Raw genomic sequence first — 18,594 nt, 5'->3', positions numbered from 1 at the left:
ACAATTCAACAGCTGCTTAAATTGACGCCTAAACATTTTTCAATGTTTCCTTTAGTATTATTTCTATGTGCTATCAATGGACATACACAGATTTTAAACCTGGGGTTATTTTTGCCCAACTTAACACTAGCATTCAAACACTTGAAAGAGAACTTTTGACATTTTACAGCCACATACAAAGCTTATACTTTGGGATATTATTAAAGTTGTGGTTGCAAACATCATCAAAATGATAGCTCACAGAGTGACAAGTCCTCAGCTTTTCAAGCAGGGAAGTTTTTTGTTTTGTTACTGTTTTTACACCATAAGCAATCAAACTGACACAAACTTTCTTTAACCTTCAGATATGTCACATGATACTGGAGCTCCAGATTTCTACATATTTGTCAATGAGCAGTAGCATAAGGTTCTGCAAACAATTCTGTGCCTAATAAAAATCAATAGTTCCTCAAGGACACCTGTTTTGGTTTTTTTTTTGGTTTAATTCCCCTTTTGAAATACCCTTTTTAAAAAAAAATCACAATTCGAAGCAAAAAAAAAAAACCCCAAACCAAATTGACATCTCCAAAATTTTTTAGGTGTAACAGCAAAAGTTATTAAAACCTCTGGTATTTTTCCATACTTCCATCATTTTAAGCTTCCCTGTAGAAAGTTCAGTTGTCACTGGTTCCCTCTTTTTTGCTTTTATGTGCATCATAGTAACTCTGTAAGTCTTTCTATCAAACTTAGTAATTACAAACCTGTAAGGTTTCTCTTAAAGTCTCTTAACTATCATTTCCAGATCAGGACAGGAGCCCACCTAGTTTTTTTGCTCAAACTCCTAATGGACTAGGATGGATTTTTAGCAACCAAACACGTTTGTAAAATGGCTTCAAAACCTCAGTTCTGCCTATGCCCTGCAGAGCCGTGCCTTTTAAGTCTTTTGGTGAAAAGGATTAGAGAACAGAATAAGGTTTTTAACGACAATGTAATTTTTGCTGAGTATATCTTACATGGGAAATCATTTCCCCAGTGTGGGGTTCACTACAGCTCCACAATCAGCCATATTGACTTAACCGAAAGAATGAAACGTGGGAAAGGAAAGAGTTACTGGTGCTGTTTTGCCTGCACTGCTACAGAAGAATGCTTGAACATCCATCTGTTCCTCAAAGGATGATTTCTAATGGCTGATTTTTCTGGGGAATTTCTATAATTGAAAAAAGAAAACACCAAACAAACTATTAATGCTGAAGTGTGAGATAACAAATCAAAATCTTGTATGACTTAAAGGATACTAAGACACATCAAGAGAAAGCTTCCCTGATATATATAATTAATATGTTATATTATTTTCACAATTATGGACTGAAGAATTCATGGGCACTTCCAAAGTTAGATTATTCCAATATAAAGGAATACTATCATTTAAGATGAATCAGCTGCTGTTATCCAAACATTTCTCAAAATAGTACACTATTTAGACTTACAGTAATCTTGAATTAAAGGAAAATGATTTTTTAAAAGTGTTTTAATCAATCAGAACTCAGAATACCTAATGGGAAACATTTTTGAAGAGAAATATGCTGAAGGTCCATCTCAATTTTATGAGCAAGATTATCAACATTTGACCAATTGGTCTCCTACTGGAAAAGTTGGACTTGAAACAAAAAGGGCAATTAATGATAGATATCTGTTAAAAGGTTCATAATGGCTGCAGTTCCACAGACACTTTTAGTCTGTGCGCCACTATGTAGTGAATACTCCTACCCCTTCCCTTGGGCCAGCATGAATATTTGTACAGTTAAGTGGTTTGAGGAAACTGACTGGAGTTGAAAATCAGCCTTTTTTTTCCCCTGAGTAACAGGTCCTTATCAGTTCACTACACAACTGCAGGAACAGATGTGCAAGCAAACAAACAAATCAGGGTATCAGATGTTGCGACTACAGTTTTACAAAACACCATGAACCACCAAAATATTAAGACCCAGTTCCCAGCCCCTTGTTCTTGTCACTTATATTAACTCTACCACTCATAAGATTCCTCGATGGAACTTTTCAGCACAAGTGTAGATTCACCCTGGATTAAAGAAACTGTATAAATGTGACTGTGGGAGTGTTATTGCCAATTACAGAATTGTCCAACAAAAAAGGCCACTAAAGTGACACAAGTTAAAAATAAACATCAATTTCTCTTCCCCCTCTTTTGGAAATTCCACTTTTTGTTTGTTTGGCTTTTTTAAAGAGGCTCTTAGAAGACTTTGGACCAAGACAGATTACACATGGTACAGCTGGGTCATAGCAGACTTCATCAATGGTTCTGTTCCTTGCCTAGAGGGTTGCTCTCCAGCCCTACAATCAGACATGTAGACTACTCTTTCTAAAAATACAGTCTTATATTCTATCTTGTTCATTAAAATTCTAACAATACTAGAATTAAAAAAGGATTTTCTTGGGCTCTTTTCTAGCTGCAAGGTCTGTAAAAGAAAATATTACAGATACATCAGATCTGCTACTAAAATATCCCAGAAGTTACTACTTAGCTCCTCAGGAACAGGGAATAGGAGGACAATCTTTGGGAGGCAATGATACAATTTAAGGAGTACATCCTGTGAGACAAAAAAAATGTCAGAAACATGGCTAAGTCTGGAAAAGCTGAAAGTTCTTAAGTCCTTTAGTTCTATACCTCTAAGAAAAAAGGTTTCTTCCCTCACCATAAGTATTCCTCTGGATTTGCATAAGTAGCATTCAACATACAGCCTAGTTTCATGGACGCTGGAGAAAAATAATTTAAAAAAAGAATTCAAGACTTATTTAGATCTGTTCCTGAAAGTCTTATGAGCAGCTTATCAAATCTGATGCAAAAACACAGTACATATTGAAGAGTAGTTATGTGGTTTTCTGCTAAATTGTTGAAAGATATATAGAAGTTACTTGACATGATTAAATTCTTAATTTGATTTCCATATGATTTGTTGACAAGTGAGACTTTGAACAATGAGGAGGTGTGACCTTAAGAGTGAACAAAAAAATGCATGCCAACCTTATTTGAAAATATACAGGCAAATTCCATTTGTTGTTAAAGCTGTGATAAGAGGGATGAGCTCTTAACCGCTTCACACTGGCCTGGGAGCCACACTGCCGTTCAAATTTCCGTACAAAATCCATACTGGTGGTGTATTTCTGCAGGAAGAGAAGGAGCATTCTGGTCACACACAGGCTCCCAGCAAACAAGGAAGGCCACCACCCATTCAGCAGAACACCTGTATCATGCTACAAGTAAGCTCAAGGGTCAGGATGGGCTGACACTGCCCCTCATCACGTAATTATACAAGGCTAAAAGCCTGGACTGCAGAGACACCAAAACCAAAACTTAACTGTATATGAATGTTTAGGGATAAAAGAAGTATTCTTTCCAAATACTCATAAACTCATCTAACTCAAATAAAGGCACATCAACATGAAACTATTAAAGAAAGCAACCTCACACAAATGAATGCTTATTTTAACATACTTAACATTGCCAGTCTGATTTTTAAAGGAAATAAAACAAATCTTTCAATCCCTCTCTCTCCTCTACACCTAAAAACCCCTTAACAGAAAACACAGCATATTCAAACTTTTCAGCTTTAAACCTATACATAGGTATATATGCAAATATACATGGAGAAAAAACCTGTTCTGCATTTTTATCAACCTATAAAATGGAGACAAAAGATTATTGTCTAAAATTTGTGTAGCATTACTTGGCTCATCATCAGTGCAAAACAATTTTAAAGGGTTTTTCCCTCCCTCTCAATTCAGAAGTATTAGTCTTCAAATAGGTGTAATAGCATTTTTACACTTGGCATTTCAATTTCATATTGATTTTTAAGTAAAACATTTTATTTATTTTAATGACTACGAGTCACTTAAGTAGTCAAAAGCAGTCTGGAAAGTACTTTGGACTTACTACGTGATTTACCTGGAAGTCATGGGTGGGTGCTGGGTTTTTACTAGGTTTTTTTGGATTCCTTGGTGTTTTTTAAACAAATGCAACACCTTTGTTGGCCAGTATCAGTGTAACATAAGACAGGCCTTTTATGCAAACCCAGCTTTTCTGAAGACACAATGCAGTCCTGTACATCATGCAACACAGTACAGCAAAGGCCCAACAAGGCTCACAATCTGCAGTATGTAGGCAATATGGTGAAAGCTTGAAGAGTGACTAAAACTTCATGGTAAACTAAGAATGCTCACACAGGTGGAGGAACACATTATGGTGTCACTTGCGTGGCACTTGCGTGACTACCACAGCTTTCTTCAACATCCATGTAATTTGCTTCTTATTCAGAGACAGCACTGCAAACACACTCAGTCATGCCTACCTGCCTTCACTTATTCAATCTATCTGTGCAAAAGAGATCTTAAACTCCAAGAAAAAATATCTAAGCGTTTAGTAAAAGAAGTTTTGCAGGAACACATGAAGGATCACAGGCCTTATAAACCTACAGTGGCAAGCCAGCATTTCCTTAAGTCATCTGTCCTGATATGCCAACAATGCCTTCCTTAGACAATTTATCACAGCCTTCCATCTCTATCTTGAAAAGAAAATGTTTCACACTAATCACAAGTCAAACTGCCAAGGGAAAAAACTCCACATTTTTCAGTAGTCATAGTTAAACACAAGCAGACAGGACACGAGGAAAAGCAGAGTTCCTTTTTTCTACTTGTGACATACAAGTCACAAGTGAAGCACTGCTAGAGCAGATCTTCATACTAGACCAAGAAATCTATTTCACCATTAGTAAAAGATGTTTTAGAGACAGAGCAGCACCACCAATGAAGAAAATAAGAGTGACAAGTACTTTAAATTCATTATTTAATGTAAGCTTGTGATACTAGAGAAATACTATCTCTGTTTCCTAAACCTGATGGCGCTGCCAAGTGTTTTCAGGTTTTATTTGACTTGTGTTTATAATCACAACATAATCAGCAGTACTACAAGAGAGCAAAAGCTAAAACAAGCAAGTGAAACAAAGAATTTTTAAAATCTTCCCATAGTAAAAAATAAGTTGCAACCCAGATATTTAATTAGTATGTCATCTCCTGCTATACAGCAGTTCTAGACTTGACCGAACACTGGAGTCATCCACTCCCACCTTCAATAACATTGCAATTCTACTCCAAAAATAAACACTAATTCATCTGACTAAATGGTGTCCAATAACTTCTGTACAAGCTCTCCTAACAACTTCAGGGGAGAATTCCTATGAAAATTGAACCAAAGGGGTTGAGATAACCTCCTCTTCCAAGCCATGCAACAACATGAATTCAGACAAAAGCAGCAGGGAGGGAGAAGGTAGAGAACATGACTCTTTCAATTCTTGTCTGTCACAGAAATTAGAAATGGAAAAAAATGAAAATTATTTACCTCATGAAACACATCTGGATTTCCAGGGTTAAAAAGTGATGGTAATTTCTCTTCCAAACCACGTACTATTTCTGGCCACACCGAGTTCACTAAGAAATCATATCCAGGAACAATATCTGCCTTTTCACTGAAAAAAATTGCAATTATTCCATTATTATATTTTACCACCAAGCTTCTATTTGGAGGCAGGAATCGCTACAAAATAGATGCACTGCACTAGACAAAATGCAATGAAATTTTTAAACATATTTATAGTGATTTCCCAAACCGTTCTTCCTTTGAAGATTCCTTATCTGATTCCACAGTCTCATCAAATCCAAGGTGTTTTTTTGTAACTCTCAAAGTGTTTTAAAAATTTATCAGTTATATATTTTGTAAGTGTGACTGGAAAAATAGTACATTTCAACTGACAAATCCTAGGTATAATTCAAGTTTTAATAGTTCCAACCTTCCAAGACCTACCAAGTAGGAATAATGTGACTAATACAATGAAAAGGAGAGCTTTTTCCTAATTGTTCCAAACTGTATTTATACATATTGTGTTTGATCAAAAGATTAAAAGCTACCTCGACTATGAAAACTTAAAAATTGAGAGAAGAGATAAAAGCATTCAATTCCAATTTAGTACACTGCACTACAAAGTAGAAACATTCCACTGTTAAAAGAACGATTAAAATTTGCTGAGGGATTGAAAGAATTAAAATGTTAGTAAAACTTAGGAGTCATAAAAAGCTCAGCAATGGATGACTAATTAGAAAAGTAATTCTGCAGTCCCGAGGGGCTACGTCCATAGTTCTGCTAATTACAGCAGTCTGCTATATTAGCCATTCCAAAAACAGATGAATAAATGGATACAATTCAGTAGACCTGAATTATTTAAGCTTGAAAAACAGGCAATTTAATTGCATAAGGAATTAAGCACTTTTTGAGAAGACAGTGCAAGCACATATAAATTATACCTGTAGTTTTGGTACATGCAATAAATCAGTCAAACCTCTGAGGACCATTTCCACTTTTCTGATGCGCACTAACAACTCAATAACTTCTGAACTTATATTTTAATAGCTTTATTATGCTCTTCTCCTTGGATGATGCGTACAATCATATTTAATGGGTTCAAAAAACCAAGTTATCTGACACATTCCATTATGCACAGGACTCACTTCTACTACTGATATACAGGATTGTCTTTGCTTCCTCTGAAGGTCTGGGCTGCAGCACCATCAAAGTATGTTCACTGTTTTGTTTTGAGAAACAAGAGGCATGAGATACAAACCAAACTTGACTAGAATCTTCAGGAAAGGCCAGATAAGTCATTAGGGCATGAAAGCCGATAATGCAAAGGATGTCAAAGCATATGATACTTGTTGTGACTTTAGTGCAGCTGAGAAGCCCAAGATGTTTACCTGGATATGGCTCCCCCTGTTACTTCCCGCAGGAGGCGGCAATGATGAGGAACAAACTCCAACAGCCTATTGTACATAGCCTGGAGGCCATTAGGGTGGGATTGCACGTACTGCTCCACCATCACCTGCCAAGAACAGTTCAATATGAAATGCCAGAAAAGTGAATATAAAATATGCTGTAATGCAAGACTCACAAAACTCTTAACACTATAACCTCAAATACTGGGATAGTCAGTATATTACTTTTTTTCTCATTATATTTTCCAAGTATAACTTGCCAGCCTGAATTATTACTTCCTTTAAAGCAGCACTCTTAACTGCCAACACTGGCCACAAAAATGGGAAGGAGATCCTTTCTTTTAAATGTGAGCCACTGTGTCTGGCTCCCAACCCCCAGACACATCACTATCACCTGAAACAGTCTGTCAAGTTAAACAGGGAACTGGTAAAAGCTAATCAGACTCAGAATAAAGTAAAAACTCCTTCTAAATGTTGAGGTGGTTGTTCCAATCCCAAATACAGGCAAGCCAAAGCAAAGCATCTTCTGTGACACTGCTAAGCCTTTAACTCAGCTAGCAAATCAGTTTGTCTGGACAGTGCCTCATACACAGTGAAAAGGGGTAATCTCTGCCATAAAGAGAAGACAGTTGGAAAAGAACAACAGCTTGTTTCTCGGTATTCTTCCACATGTCTGAACACATTTGCTTCTTGCTACATAAACAAGTGGAATTGTGCAGAAGTGGTGAAAGAATAGACCCTGAGAAAACTGAGTGGAAAGTGACATGTCCCACACTGTAGCAGCTGTTAGAGCATGTAGCAGACACCCAATGGAAACCTGTCCTAAACCGGAGAGGTTTGGTTTTTTGATTCTTTAGCCCAAGAAAAATGGAGGTAAGAAAAAGAACTGAAGGTAAGAAATGGAGGTAAGTAAGAGAATTCCTCCATCCTTTTCTTCTTAAATAGAAACAACAACTAAATTGACATTTTGCTGCAGCTCAGTTCTCCTGTTTTCTCCACAAAGATATTTTGAAGCTGCTAACAAAAGCTGGAGGTTCACAGGAAAAATAAACATGTTTGGAAAACAAATGGAATTTTTTTATGTTATCTTACCTCATCTACATAAGGTTTTACAAGCACTTGGCCAACTAATGCCTCTGCATCTCGTGTTTTGTCAATTGTTGCGTAAGTGCGTAGACAGTGGCGTATTATGTCAACATTTGACGTTTGAAGACCTTCCAAGAGCAGCCCTTCCAGAGACTGCTGCAACATGGCTGTTATTCCAGCTATACGCTACAAAGAGAAAGAAAATATAGCCAGAAAAAGCCAAAATCAAAGCCTGTCATCATTGTTGAAGTAAATTCATCCAGATGTGCCTAACTCAGCTTTCTATCCTTACTTGAAAAGTACAAAAATTTGGTAACTGCCAGTGTTCAATGACCATTAACACAAACTTAATGGGCTACTGATGCTACATATGACAGGATTTATTATAATAAATATAAATATTATAAATTATAATAAAGCTAAAGGCAATTATTATGTTCTATAATTTGTAAATTCCATGGTAAGTTATATCAGGTCTGCTTTATCCTGAGGAAATAAGTCAGTAATTGTTAGTTTTTCAACTGAACCAGTATGTGACAATAAACAAAAGATTTACAATAAGTGACCAGGGATAACAATTGCAGCATTTATCCCTCACTGTCACAGACTAAACAGACAGCGTGCACCCAGCACTACTTGTCAAATTACCACAAACCAATGACACTGAGTGACATTAGCAAACACCAAAGAAATTAGATTCCTTCTAGCTTCTGCCAAACAGCTTCTTCAGTCTACACATATGCTCCTTTTTGCAAACCATTTTTCCTGCTCTCCCATGACACCTTTGCTACTAGGTCTGACTAGTGTAGCAATGAGTCCATTGCTACACTACCTGCAGATATACTCCTTGCTCTATAACTCTGCATTTGCAGGAAGTTCAGCAACATTAAGGCAGTCAGAGTTGAACTATGAATATAGCCAGTAAAATTTCTTCTCTCCCTTTTTACATGCAGAATTGTGTCCATCTATCCTAAAATGATTCATAGAATTTGTACTGAACATGCAAAATCAGGAACCTAATTGCTGACTAGTCACAAAACCTACATTCTGAAGAGCCTTAGCAACAACAGGTACAGGACAAAAGTCCTTGCAAACACCACTTAGGAAGCCACGTGACAAATGTTCTCCCACCCCATACACTACTCTGCTGCTCAGGGCTACTGCTGCTAGTATCCAAGTTTGATATCCAACTCACTGGCCAGAGAAGTCTGGTAAACTGTCCATGTAACAACATGATCTCATGGATATCTGGAGCTGAAACAAGTTTATACTGCCAACAGGCAGAGGCACAAACTGGAACTCTGAACTACCTCAATAGCTTGAAAGCCATTAGGAATGACACCCTCATGAGAATCACCTTAAAGCATTACCCCATCTCTATATTCACAGCTTTCTTTTAGCACAAGTTTTCATTTATTCCCTCTCCCCACTGAATGAATAGAAGAAAAAAGTCCCACCAAAACATCAATTAATCTTTTACAGTAGGTAAAAGAGTATACTGGGAGATTAGTAATGGCCAGCATAATTCCATGAGAAGACTAACTTGAATACATTCAAGCCAGCCACTAGGTAGGCACATTCCATTTATATTCTGGTCTGTACACGGCAGCTAACAAAGCCAACATAAATCTCTAGAATGAGGACTCAGTATCAGTAAGCAGATGAACTGCAAGATACATTAGGCTGACAAAAACGTCTGTCGTATTTCCCACTCTTATTCTCAGTAATTTACCCTAAAGAAGTAAGCAAACAGGGCATAAATCCTCAGAAAAAGCAATAGTTCTAGTCAACTGATAAAAATGACCTCATGAAACCCATTTTTCTCCATAAATTAATTCAATAAAACTCTGTGGAAACAGGCATTTGTCTTCCAATTATACTGGTTTTGCTTGACTGTGCAAGTGTTGTCATGCAATACTTACTGGTCTCACTTTGTCTAAAAGGGGCATTCCTTTGCTTTGTACTGCATGAAATTGTAGTTGATTAAATTCTGTGGCAATTCTCTCTAAAACTTGTCCAGTTAGAAGTGGACTAGAAGAGAGATGATACAAAATGAGAATATAGTTAGATGCTTTGAAACCAACTCCTTCTCATCTGTAACAGATAGACAGAGCTCTCCTTCAATTTTTTGTAGCTTAAATATTTTGAATTCTGATAGATACTACTAATTATTGCAATCAAGCAATAATATCTGGAGCACGCTACATGAGTAGTGCTGTTTTGCAGCTCTAACGTGAAGTGGGTGAAGCAGAAGCTGAGAGGAACATAAGCTCTTGCCTCAGCAGTATGAAGCACTTTCTTCTAAATGGCAGTTTTATTATCACAGGAAAAGTCAGTCTTAAGAGAGCTCAGAAACTGCACCAGCTGACCTTCACCATCCAGGATTTGTTTCTTTCTTACTCTGTCATATAGTAAAACTAATGATAGTTATCTCTAGAGAAACAGCCCTCCCCTTCTCAAGTCCACACAATCCCAATAATGAGCCGAATTTTCAGTTGTTCAAGTATGATCTTAACTGCAAACTTAATTCTGCAAAGTGCCTCACCTGACTGAAAACATCTGCTTTTGTCCCTCTAGGTATCAACCTACTTTCTGGTACACCTACCCCCCACTACCATGTGATCCAGCACACTGAGCTGAAGAGACAGTCTCACACTGTGTCTTCCCTCCAGCTTAAATCACATCCCAGTCAAACCTTTCAAGTGCATGACTGGTACATCAGTTCCAAAATTGGCTGAACGACATCCTGCAATTCTCAGCAAAGGCAGAGGAAGAGGTTTGACTGGAATTTGTCACAAACCTTCCTTGTACTAGGTTTGCCTTGCCTGCCTTCAGCTATTCTTGCAGAAGTCCTTTCACTTACACATAAGCAGGGAAAACAAGAAAAAATATTTTGTTTCACTTACAAATCACATTGGAATAAACTATAGATAGTATTTCAGACATGAGAGGATTTGTGACTTCTAATAAAATAACTGCACAGTAACTTCACAAAGCTTGCTTACTGAAAGCACTACGAGTAATTTGAACTTTGGAGTCTGAGTTACATGTTCTGCGAATGACTGGCTTGTGGAAGACTAAAACCAAGAAAATACTAAAATCACAATAATTTATTCCATCAGAGTTACCCTTCTAAAGATACATCCTACTGCTTGTAAATTCACCTTCAACAACACCATGAAATTAAGTTAGTCCCATCAACTACAAACAAAACCCAACATTACAATTGTTTTACCTGCTTCCCTCTAATGAGGACAATTCTTTAGTGCCTTGGGAATGTAGAATCTTCTCAATTTTCTCCACAGACTGAATAACATGAATAAGTCTCAGGACACACATCTGTAATTAAAGAAAGATTTTTCGTGTCTAACCCCAATCCCAATTGACATCACCTAAAGAAAATATTTTAGATGTTCTTAGTTCTTTGGTTTTTTCCTGGGTTAAGTTTTCTCCCTTTATCTTAACGTTTGAGTCATGTCTCAGTTGAAGTATTGCTCGCATATGTCCATAAAACACCACAAATAAAAGTTTATCACAAATATAAGACAGTTGTTCCTATCCCTGATGTTTCTCAAAGCACAAAGAGAAGTATTAGTGTGTCTCCTGCCCATAAAAATTAAACAGCTGTACTTCAGTTTCATTCATAATAAGTAAGTTTATATGCTACTGCAGTCAGAAACAAGAGCAACAATTACAAAAGAAAAAAAAATCCAGCTAAATCAAACATATGTTTTGGGCAACTACAGTAAAACAAAGATTTATGATCAACTAGACACTGTAAAATATGAAGTCTGTCAACCAAAATGTCAATACATTTCACAAGTACAAAATCCTGCACAGTGTGCATCTAGACAGCATAGAACTTTCTTAATTTCATTCTCTCTGGGTTAATGGCAAAATGAAAGTTTTCCTAAGGATGATCTTTTAAAGGTAGTACAATCTGTTGTACCTTTTTTCTTCTAATGTCTTCTTGTTTAGTCATTCGGTCATCTACTGCTTGAATTCCTTCACTGACACATGACTTAAGACTCTATGAGAGAAAAAGTCAGCATGTAAAGCTTGCTTCCCATTTAAGGTTCAAAAAAGAACTAAAAAAATAATCTAAACTTAAGACACAGATTAATAAGATCATGGGACTAGTAAAAGCTAGACTACATCAAGTGAAAAAGCCATAAATACAGTGAAATAACTGAAAGTAGAACCTGCTCCTTAGGTAGTGCCACTGCAAATATAATTATTTCCACCATAACCATTCTTTTATTATCTTAGAGAGAAAAAATGACCTTTGCCTAAAACCAGGCAATCAACCCACTATGTTTTTGCATCTTGAAACTGAATTTATAAATTAGTTTTAAATAGTATTTTTAATGCAATAAGGATTTCTCTATGCTAGCTGACCCTGTTTTCTGTTAGACACAAAGGGTGTGGTATTTCGGAGGCACATTTATGCAGCAAGCATCCCTTTGAATTCACTGCCAAGATGATCAAAAAATGCCCCTTCCTATAAATACCAAGTCAATGTGGAGGAGCCAGAATAAGCTCCATCTTCAAGAGGGTGATGTTTTATGGTTAAACCACACACTGAGAAAAGTAAGTCCATAAAGGGTCTGTGCTGCATCTGAATTTTCTATCATCTTTAAGTTACTCAAATATTAAAACAGCTTCAAGATATCTCCATAGATTTGTCTTGCAAGAGTCTGTTCACGTGTCAAATTTTAGAAACTCTTTATCTCTTGGTTGAAATGCACTATAGGAAACCTAAATTTACTGCAATACAAGTGCCTGAAAACACCATGCTTCTCCTACTAGCAATCGAAGTCATCAGCTTTCAAAGAGAAGTTTATTTAACAAATGTTAACTTGAATAGAAGACGTTCTGTACATCATATGGGAGCGAGCTGAAATTTACCAAGCTGTTGACAATGATTGTTTTGAACATACCATAACTTCTTCCCTTAACTGTCCCAAGGGTACTGAAAGCTGATTGAGAGCCTTGTCCATGCCAACCTGAAGAAATTATCACAAACACATTTATCACTTTTTTTGTAAGATTATATGTGAATTACTGACAAAGCCTATCATTTTACAGATACAGAAAGAGAACTGAGAAAACATAACTTCCTTTATAATTTCCAGTTTTTAATCCAATGCAAAAATATGTTATCTCAAATACAAGCATAAAGATGTAAGATTGCTTTCACACAAAGCCAAAAGATAAACAAAATTTCCTCCTATGGAAATTTTTCCTCTTAGAAGTATGTTAAGTCTCAGTCTTTGAATCTGTATAATTGGAACAATTACAATTTTCAAACACAAAGTTGGGGATTTTTTAAGATACTTGACTATACAAAAAGTTTAAAGATTGCCAGAAGAATCCTTCAAAACAGCCTTACTTTTATAATTGCTATTCTATTTTAATAATTTATTTCCTTCAATTTTAAAAGTGCTGACAGTTTGAAACAAAGTTTGCCCTGAGTCTTAACTCCCTAACAAATCAGCTTTTCAAGACAAAATGCATACATCTAAAGCATTTACTACAGGCCAACAGCGATTCTGTACAGCAGTTCTGTAAGTTCTACAGGACTGGTGTCTCAGTGCAAGGATTAGAGACATAAGTTTAAGATGCCTTAAATCATAAAATGCCAAAATAAAAGCCATACACTTTTCATATGAAAAATAAAATCCCATTGAACCACACTAAGCCTGAACTACACAGTACAACCAGTAACACTTACGAGATTTGTTGAGAGATTGACAAAATCTGCATAGTCCTTATTTATGAGTTCTACCATAGCAGTTTTAAGGAGTTTGTAATAGAGCTCCAGATCCTCTCGGAGCTCTTCCAACTGCACACGTTTCCTGCAGTCTGACACAAAGTGATCAACATCAAAATCCGCCTGAAACAGGAAATAAGAGAAGGATGTAAGTAAACAGTTCACACAAGGAACACACCCAAAATTAAGTACTCCATATGCCTGCGAGTCGATCAAACTAAAGCCCTTGTAGGGGGAAAAAGGCTTCTTAACGCAGTAGTCAAATTCTCGGTTTTTAGGCTGAAAAGCAGAGAGTGTCGTGGGGCTGAATATCGAAAGACCCAGCTCTCCAAAATACAGGAGACTTAAAAAAACAAACAAACAACGAAACAACAGCCAAGAGTGGAAATTCAGTACTGAGAACCACTCTACTCTTTCCAAGCAGCGAGGCCTCTCGCTCCCCTCAGTCTCGGAGCCCGGCCCTACCTGGATATGGCCGGACCCCGGATCCCCCGGTCAGTGACACCCCCGGCGCTCCTCGCAGCCCCGGCCGGGGGAAGGGCCCTGGCGGAGCTGTAAAATCCCCACCATGGCTCCGGGCCGCTCTCTCCCGCAGGGAACGCGACAACCGCATCCTCAGGACGCCCCCCGCCTCTCCACGACCCTTCGGCCCCCGCGCACCTTCATGAACTCGTCCTTGTCGAAGCAGAGGTTCTCGGGGCCTCGCGGCAGGTTCATCCTGGCCTCCATGCCGGGCCCGCCGCCCGCACCGCCCCTCGGCCAGCGCGGCACCGCCGAGCGCGGCCGCCGCCGCAGCGCCCCCTGGAGGGCTCCGGGCGGCGCTGCGGGCAGGTCCCGGCGGGCGGCGGGCGGGGCGCGGCCGTTCGGGCTCGGCCTGGCCGGGCTCTGCGGGACGGCCGGGAGGCGCGGGGCCGGGTGGGCTGGAAAACGCCTCCGGCATCATCGGGTCCGACCTGTGACTGGTGACTGGGTGCCACCATGGCAAATACGTCATGGCATTGGGTGCCACGTCCAGTCTTTTCTTAAACGCCTTCTGAGACAGTGACTCCACCACTTCCCTAGGCAGCCCAATGCAATGTCCAAGCACCCTTCCTGTGAAGAAAATCCTTCTAATGTCCAATCTAAACTTTCCCTGGTGCAGACTGAGGCCATTTCCTCGCATCCTGTCGCTGCTTGCCTGGAGGAATTAGGCTGACCCGCACCTGGCTACAGCTCCTTTCAGGCAGTCATAGAGAGGAGTAGCGGGGAACCTCCGGGACTCCTTTTCTCCAGGCTGAACACTGCCAGCTCCCTCAGCTGCTCCTCACAGGACTTAACACTCCAGACCCTTCACCAGCTCCATCACCCTTCTCTGGACACACTCCAGCACCTCGGTGTCCTTCCTGAGCAGAGAAGCCCAGAGCTGGTCACAGGACTCAAGGTGCAGCCTCACCAGTGCCAAGTATGAGGGGCAGTCACTGCCCCGGTCCTGCTGAACATGCTATCAGTGATGGAGGCCAGGATGCCATCGGCCTTCTTGCCTTCTGGGCACACACTGCTCATGTTCCGCTGCTGTCAACCAGCACCACCAGGTCCCTCTCCACTGGGCCTCTCTCCATCCACCTTTCCCCCAGCCTGTAGCACTGCATGGGGTTGTTGTGGCCAAAGTGTAGGACCCAGCACTCAACACTCGCACCCAGCTTTGTGTCCTGTGGATTTACAAAGGGTAAACTCAATCCTCTCATCCAGATCATCTAGCAGCACTATCACTGTAACCCCTAAACTTCTAAACCACGTCACCCAGAGCCAGATCCAGATGCCTCTTGATTCCACCACTTCCCTGGGCAGCTATTCCAATGCCTGATCACCCTACCAGTAATTTTTTTTCTAATATCTACCTGGATCTCTCCTGTCTCAGTTTAAGGCCATTTCCCCATGTCCCGTCAGTACAGGCACAGGAGAAGAGACCAGTCCCCACCTCACTACAATCTCCTTTCAGGCAGAAAGCAATGAGGTATCCCCATGGCCACCTCTTCTCTAGACTAAACAAATCCAGCTCCTTTGGCCATTCCCCATAAAACAAGTTTCTAGACCCTTCACAAGCCTTGCTGCTCTTCTCTGGACGTGCTCCAGCATTGCAATGTCCCTGAATTATTTGGGTTAGAAAGGATAATGTCATTGAATGGGTTAGGTCAGAAGGGACCTTAAAGATCATCTAGCTTTAACGCTCGTGCCTTGTGCATGGACATGGTTGCTCAGAACCCCATCCAAGATGGCCTTCCAGGGCCGGGACACTTCCAGGGTTGGGACATCCACAGCTTGTCTGGGCCATCTGTTCCAGTGCTTCACCCCCCTGACAGTAAAGACTTTCTTGCTGATATCTAATCTACACCTATGGTTCTTGCCACCCTGAGATGTCAGGGTAGCTGAGCTGTGCTGCTGCTGTGGGTGCCTGGTGTGTGCCCCACAGTGGGCACCAAGCACGCCAGACTGACCCAGTCATGTCAAGCTGCAGGGCCCAGCCATCAGGGCCCATGGCACAAGCCATGGAGTCACAGGGCTGCAGAGGAGGAAAGGGGCTCCAAGGGATGGAACCTGAGCAGGGTCACCCGGATCTGGTAGCCAACAGTTGCATCTCCTCAGGTTTTATGTATTACCAGGGATGGAGGATACCCAGCTTCTATAGGCAAGAAATGCCAGGGTTTAATCACTCTTTAAAGCAAAATAAGCTTTTTCTCATGTTAAATTTATTGTAGTTTGTGCCCATGTGATCCTGAGTAACAGGAACTGAGTCAGAGCATAATTTACTTCCCCCATCCTTTTCAGCAGAATCTCTTCTTAGGCTCTTGTTTCCTTCAAAATCTTTTGTTCAAGGTCGTTGATGACTTAGTGAAGACAAATTTAGCTCTAGAAAGCCTCCCTGCTGTCACTTAAGTTTCTGTTTGCGCCTCAGGATGGAAGACAGCAAATGATCTTGTTCCTCACATGAGCATTTTATGGATTTAATTTTGTCTCAGTGAGCTCAAATGAGGAGCTCTCCCAGTGCCTTGCCAGAGAGTTGTAAAGGTGCATCCTGTTTCTCTGCCAGTTGCTCTGTGGATAATGACAGAGAAGACTCCCCAGGCCTGACGAATGCGGGCTCAGTGGTACATTGGGTCGGACACCCCCAGACCTCTAGGGCAGCCAACGTTTTGATGGCACCAACACATATCTCCTGTCCTAACTTCAGCACTGCCACAGAGTCTGACTGGTCTGTAACCAACAAAAATTCGTGCCAGTGTTTCATGGCTGGCACTGAGTTTCTGAGGACTTCCCTGAGTTACTGGGAGTATGAAGGGCCAGGTGGGTCAGTGGGGAGCATGGTGGACATGTGCACTTGCTGGCTGGCTCCTTGTGTGCTCATTGCCTCTGCTTGCTTTGGAAAGCTTTTCAAGACTGACATATTTTGGAGTGTCCAACCCTATCAGGGATCTCAGAGGCTGGCAGGCATGATTTATAGCTGTCATGTGTTGTCAGATGGAGAGCAGAAAACAATACACCCACCTCACAAATCTACTCTGGCACTTTTTTGCAATAGCCACGACTATGCATGTCAGGTTTCTTACATTGTGATATTGAAATGCCTACATTATGGTACAGGAACAAAGCCACATTATTCCTTAGCCATATTTTAATTTAATGAACTGGATGCTTGAAATTAAAATTTTAACCAGCATTTAATGTTCACTTCTTAACAAGTAGTTGCACCTACTTCTTCCAAGTGTACTAGCTATGACAAATCTTGCTCTAAAAATAATTGCTGGTGCCATTTATGGTTTTGTTTACAAAGCTCTAATTATAAAGTGCTTTGAGGAAATAAAAAGTATACTTCTAACTTGGATTTGTTTAATGATGAGCTCTTACACTCTTCATATTTATTGATGAAATTGTAAATTCAAATATGAAGTTTGTGGGACTTACCAATTTTCCAGAGCAGACTCCAATATGGCACTTTAGTAAGCTTTTAGAAAAGCTAAAACCAGAATTAGGAGTTGTAGGTTATTTCCACATGCCCTGTGTGTCTCTGTGCAGCAATTTTCACTTGGGGCAGGGGTGCACAAAGTAAAGTTTCTCCAAGACAGAAAAGACGGGCAAAGCAGTGAGGGAGTTAGCCATTCTAAAGAGTCCTGCAAAGCTCCCTATACTTCCATTACTTTTGTTTACTTAATCCATTTGTACTACAAGCCCCTTCATCCCTTTCCTTTCCTGATTCTTGTTACTGTCATTCCAATATCTCCTGGCTTAGAAAACACAGTTTTAAACAGTTTTTCCCAATAACAAAGACGTGGCACCTAAGAATTTCTTGAAAACTTTAAATCACTATTTAATCTGCAGCTTTGAATAGCATATCATTAATGGACCCATTAGATGAATGAAGAGAGAGCACCTGAAAGTCTGTCTGTTATTATTGTTATTATCTGAATAAGGATAATGTAGGTGCCTGAGAGTAGAAGAGCTACTTTTAGCTGTTGTGTGGGCACTGAACTTTAAAGATTCCAGGACCCTTTCTTATTCTCAAATAAAGAACATTTCAAGGGAGGAATAATGATACATCAAATTATGTTTAGGATAATTGTATTACTATTTTACTGAAGGCTGCCAGTAACCAATCCACTATTGTGGAAATACTGGTGGATACCAGTTAAATTGGGAAGGAAAGCAGTTAGTTTTACCTTCCACCACATTCTTGAAACTTGTCCCTGGTTTTATTATTTAATAGAGTTGAAGACATCACCTACAATTTATGATAAATGGGAAAAGTGTGACTGTGTACAACATGTAGGGACAGATTACTACAGTTAATATGTGCTACAGCACTCCAGGTACTGAGAAGCTTTAAAAATATAGATAGTATTAGGCAAATTGAGGTGCCAGTGTTAATGTATTATTTTGAGTACTTTTCC

The 18,594-nt window shown here is 39.7% G+C and overlaps 1 protein-coding gene across 3 annotated transcripts in view; it reads right to left on the bottom strand.

Annotated features, from left to right (window-relative positions):
* The window catches only part of COG2 (component of oligomeric golgi complex 2), a 29,332-nt gene extending 14,918 nt beyond the window's left edge, over positions 1–14,414 (bottom strand). For all 3 annotated transcript variants that reach the window (XR_014616042.1, XM_084202837.1, XM_084202836.1), the window contains exons 1-10: positions 14,333–14,414; positions 13,634–13,795; positions 12,840–12,905; positions 11,849–11,929; positions 11,135–11,238; positions 9,822–9,930; positions 7,906–8,085; positions 6,796–6,920; positions 5,390–5,516; positions 3,020–3,159 (exon numbers count right to left, since the gene is read on the bottom strand). Coding sequence is in view for 2 of the 3 variants with exons in the window: in XM_084202837.1 (XP_084058963.1) it covers positions 3,020–3,159; positions 5,390–5,516; positions 6,796–6,920; positions 7,906–8,085; positions 9,822–9,930; positions 11,135–11,238; positions 11,849–11,929; positions 12,840–12,905; positions 13,634–13,795; positions 14,333–14,401 (1,163 nt within the window). In the remaining variant the exon portion in view is untranslated. The remainder of the gene's footprint in view (positions 1–3,019; positions 3,160–5,389; positions 5,517–6,795; positions 6,921–7,905; positions 8,086–9,821; positions 9,931–11,134; positions 11,239–11,848; positions 11,930–12,839; positions 12,906–13,633; positions 13,796–14,332) is intronic.
* Positions 14,415–18,594: the final 4,180 nt, after the last annotated feature.

This window comes from Fringilla coelebs (assembly GCF_963513975.1).
Source record: "Fringilla coelebs genome assembly, chromosome: 3".
Taxonomy (NCBI): Eukaryota; Metazoa; Chordata; class Aves; order Passeriformes; family Fringillidae; genus Fringilla; species Fringilla coelebs.
Note: the sequence above shows the minus strand (reverse complement) of the source record. Positions and strands in the feature narration are given on the sequence as shown.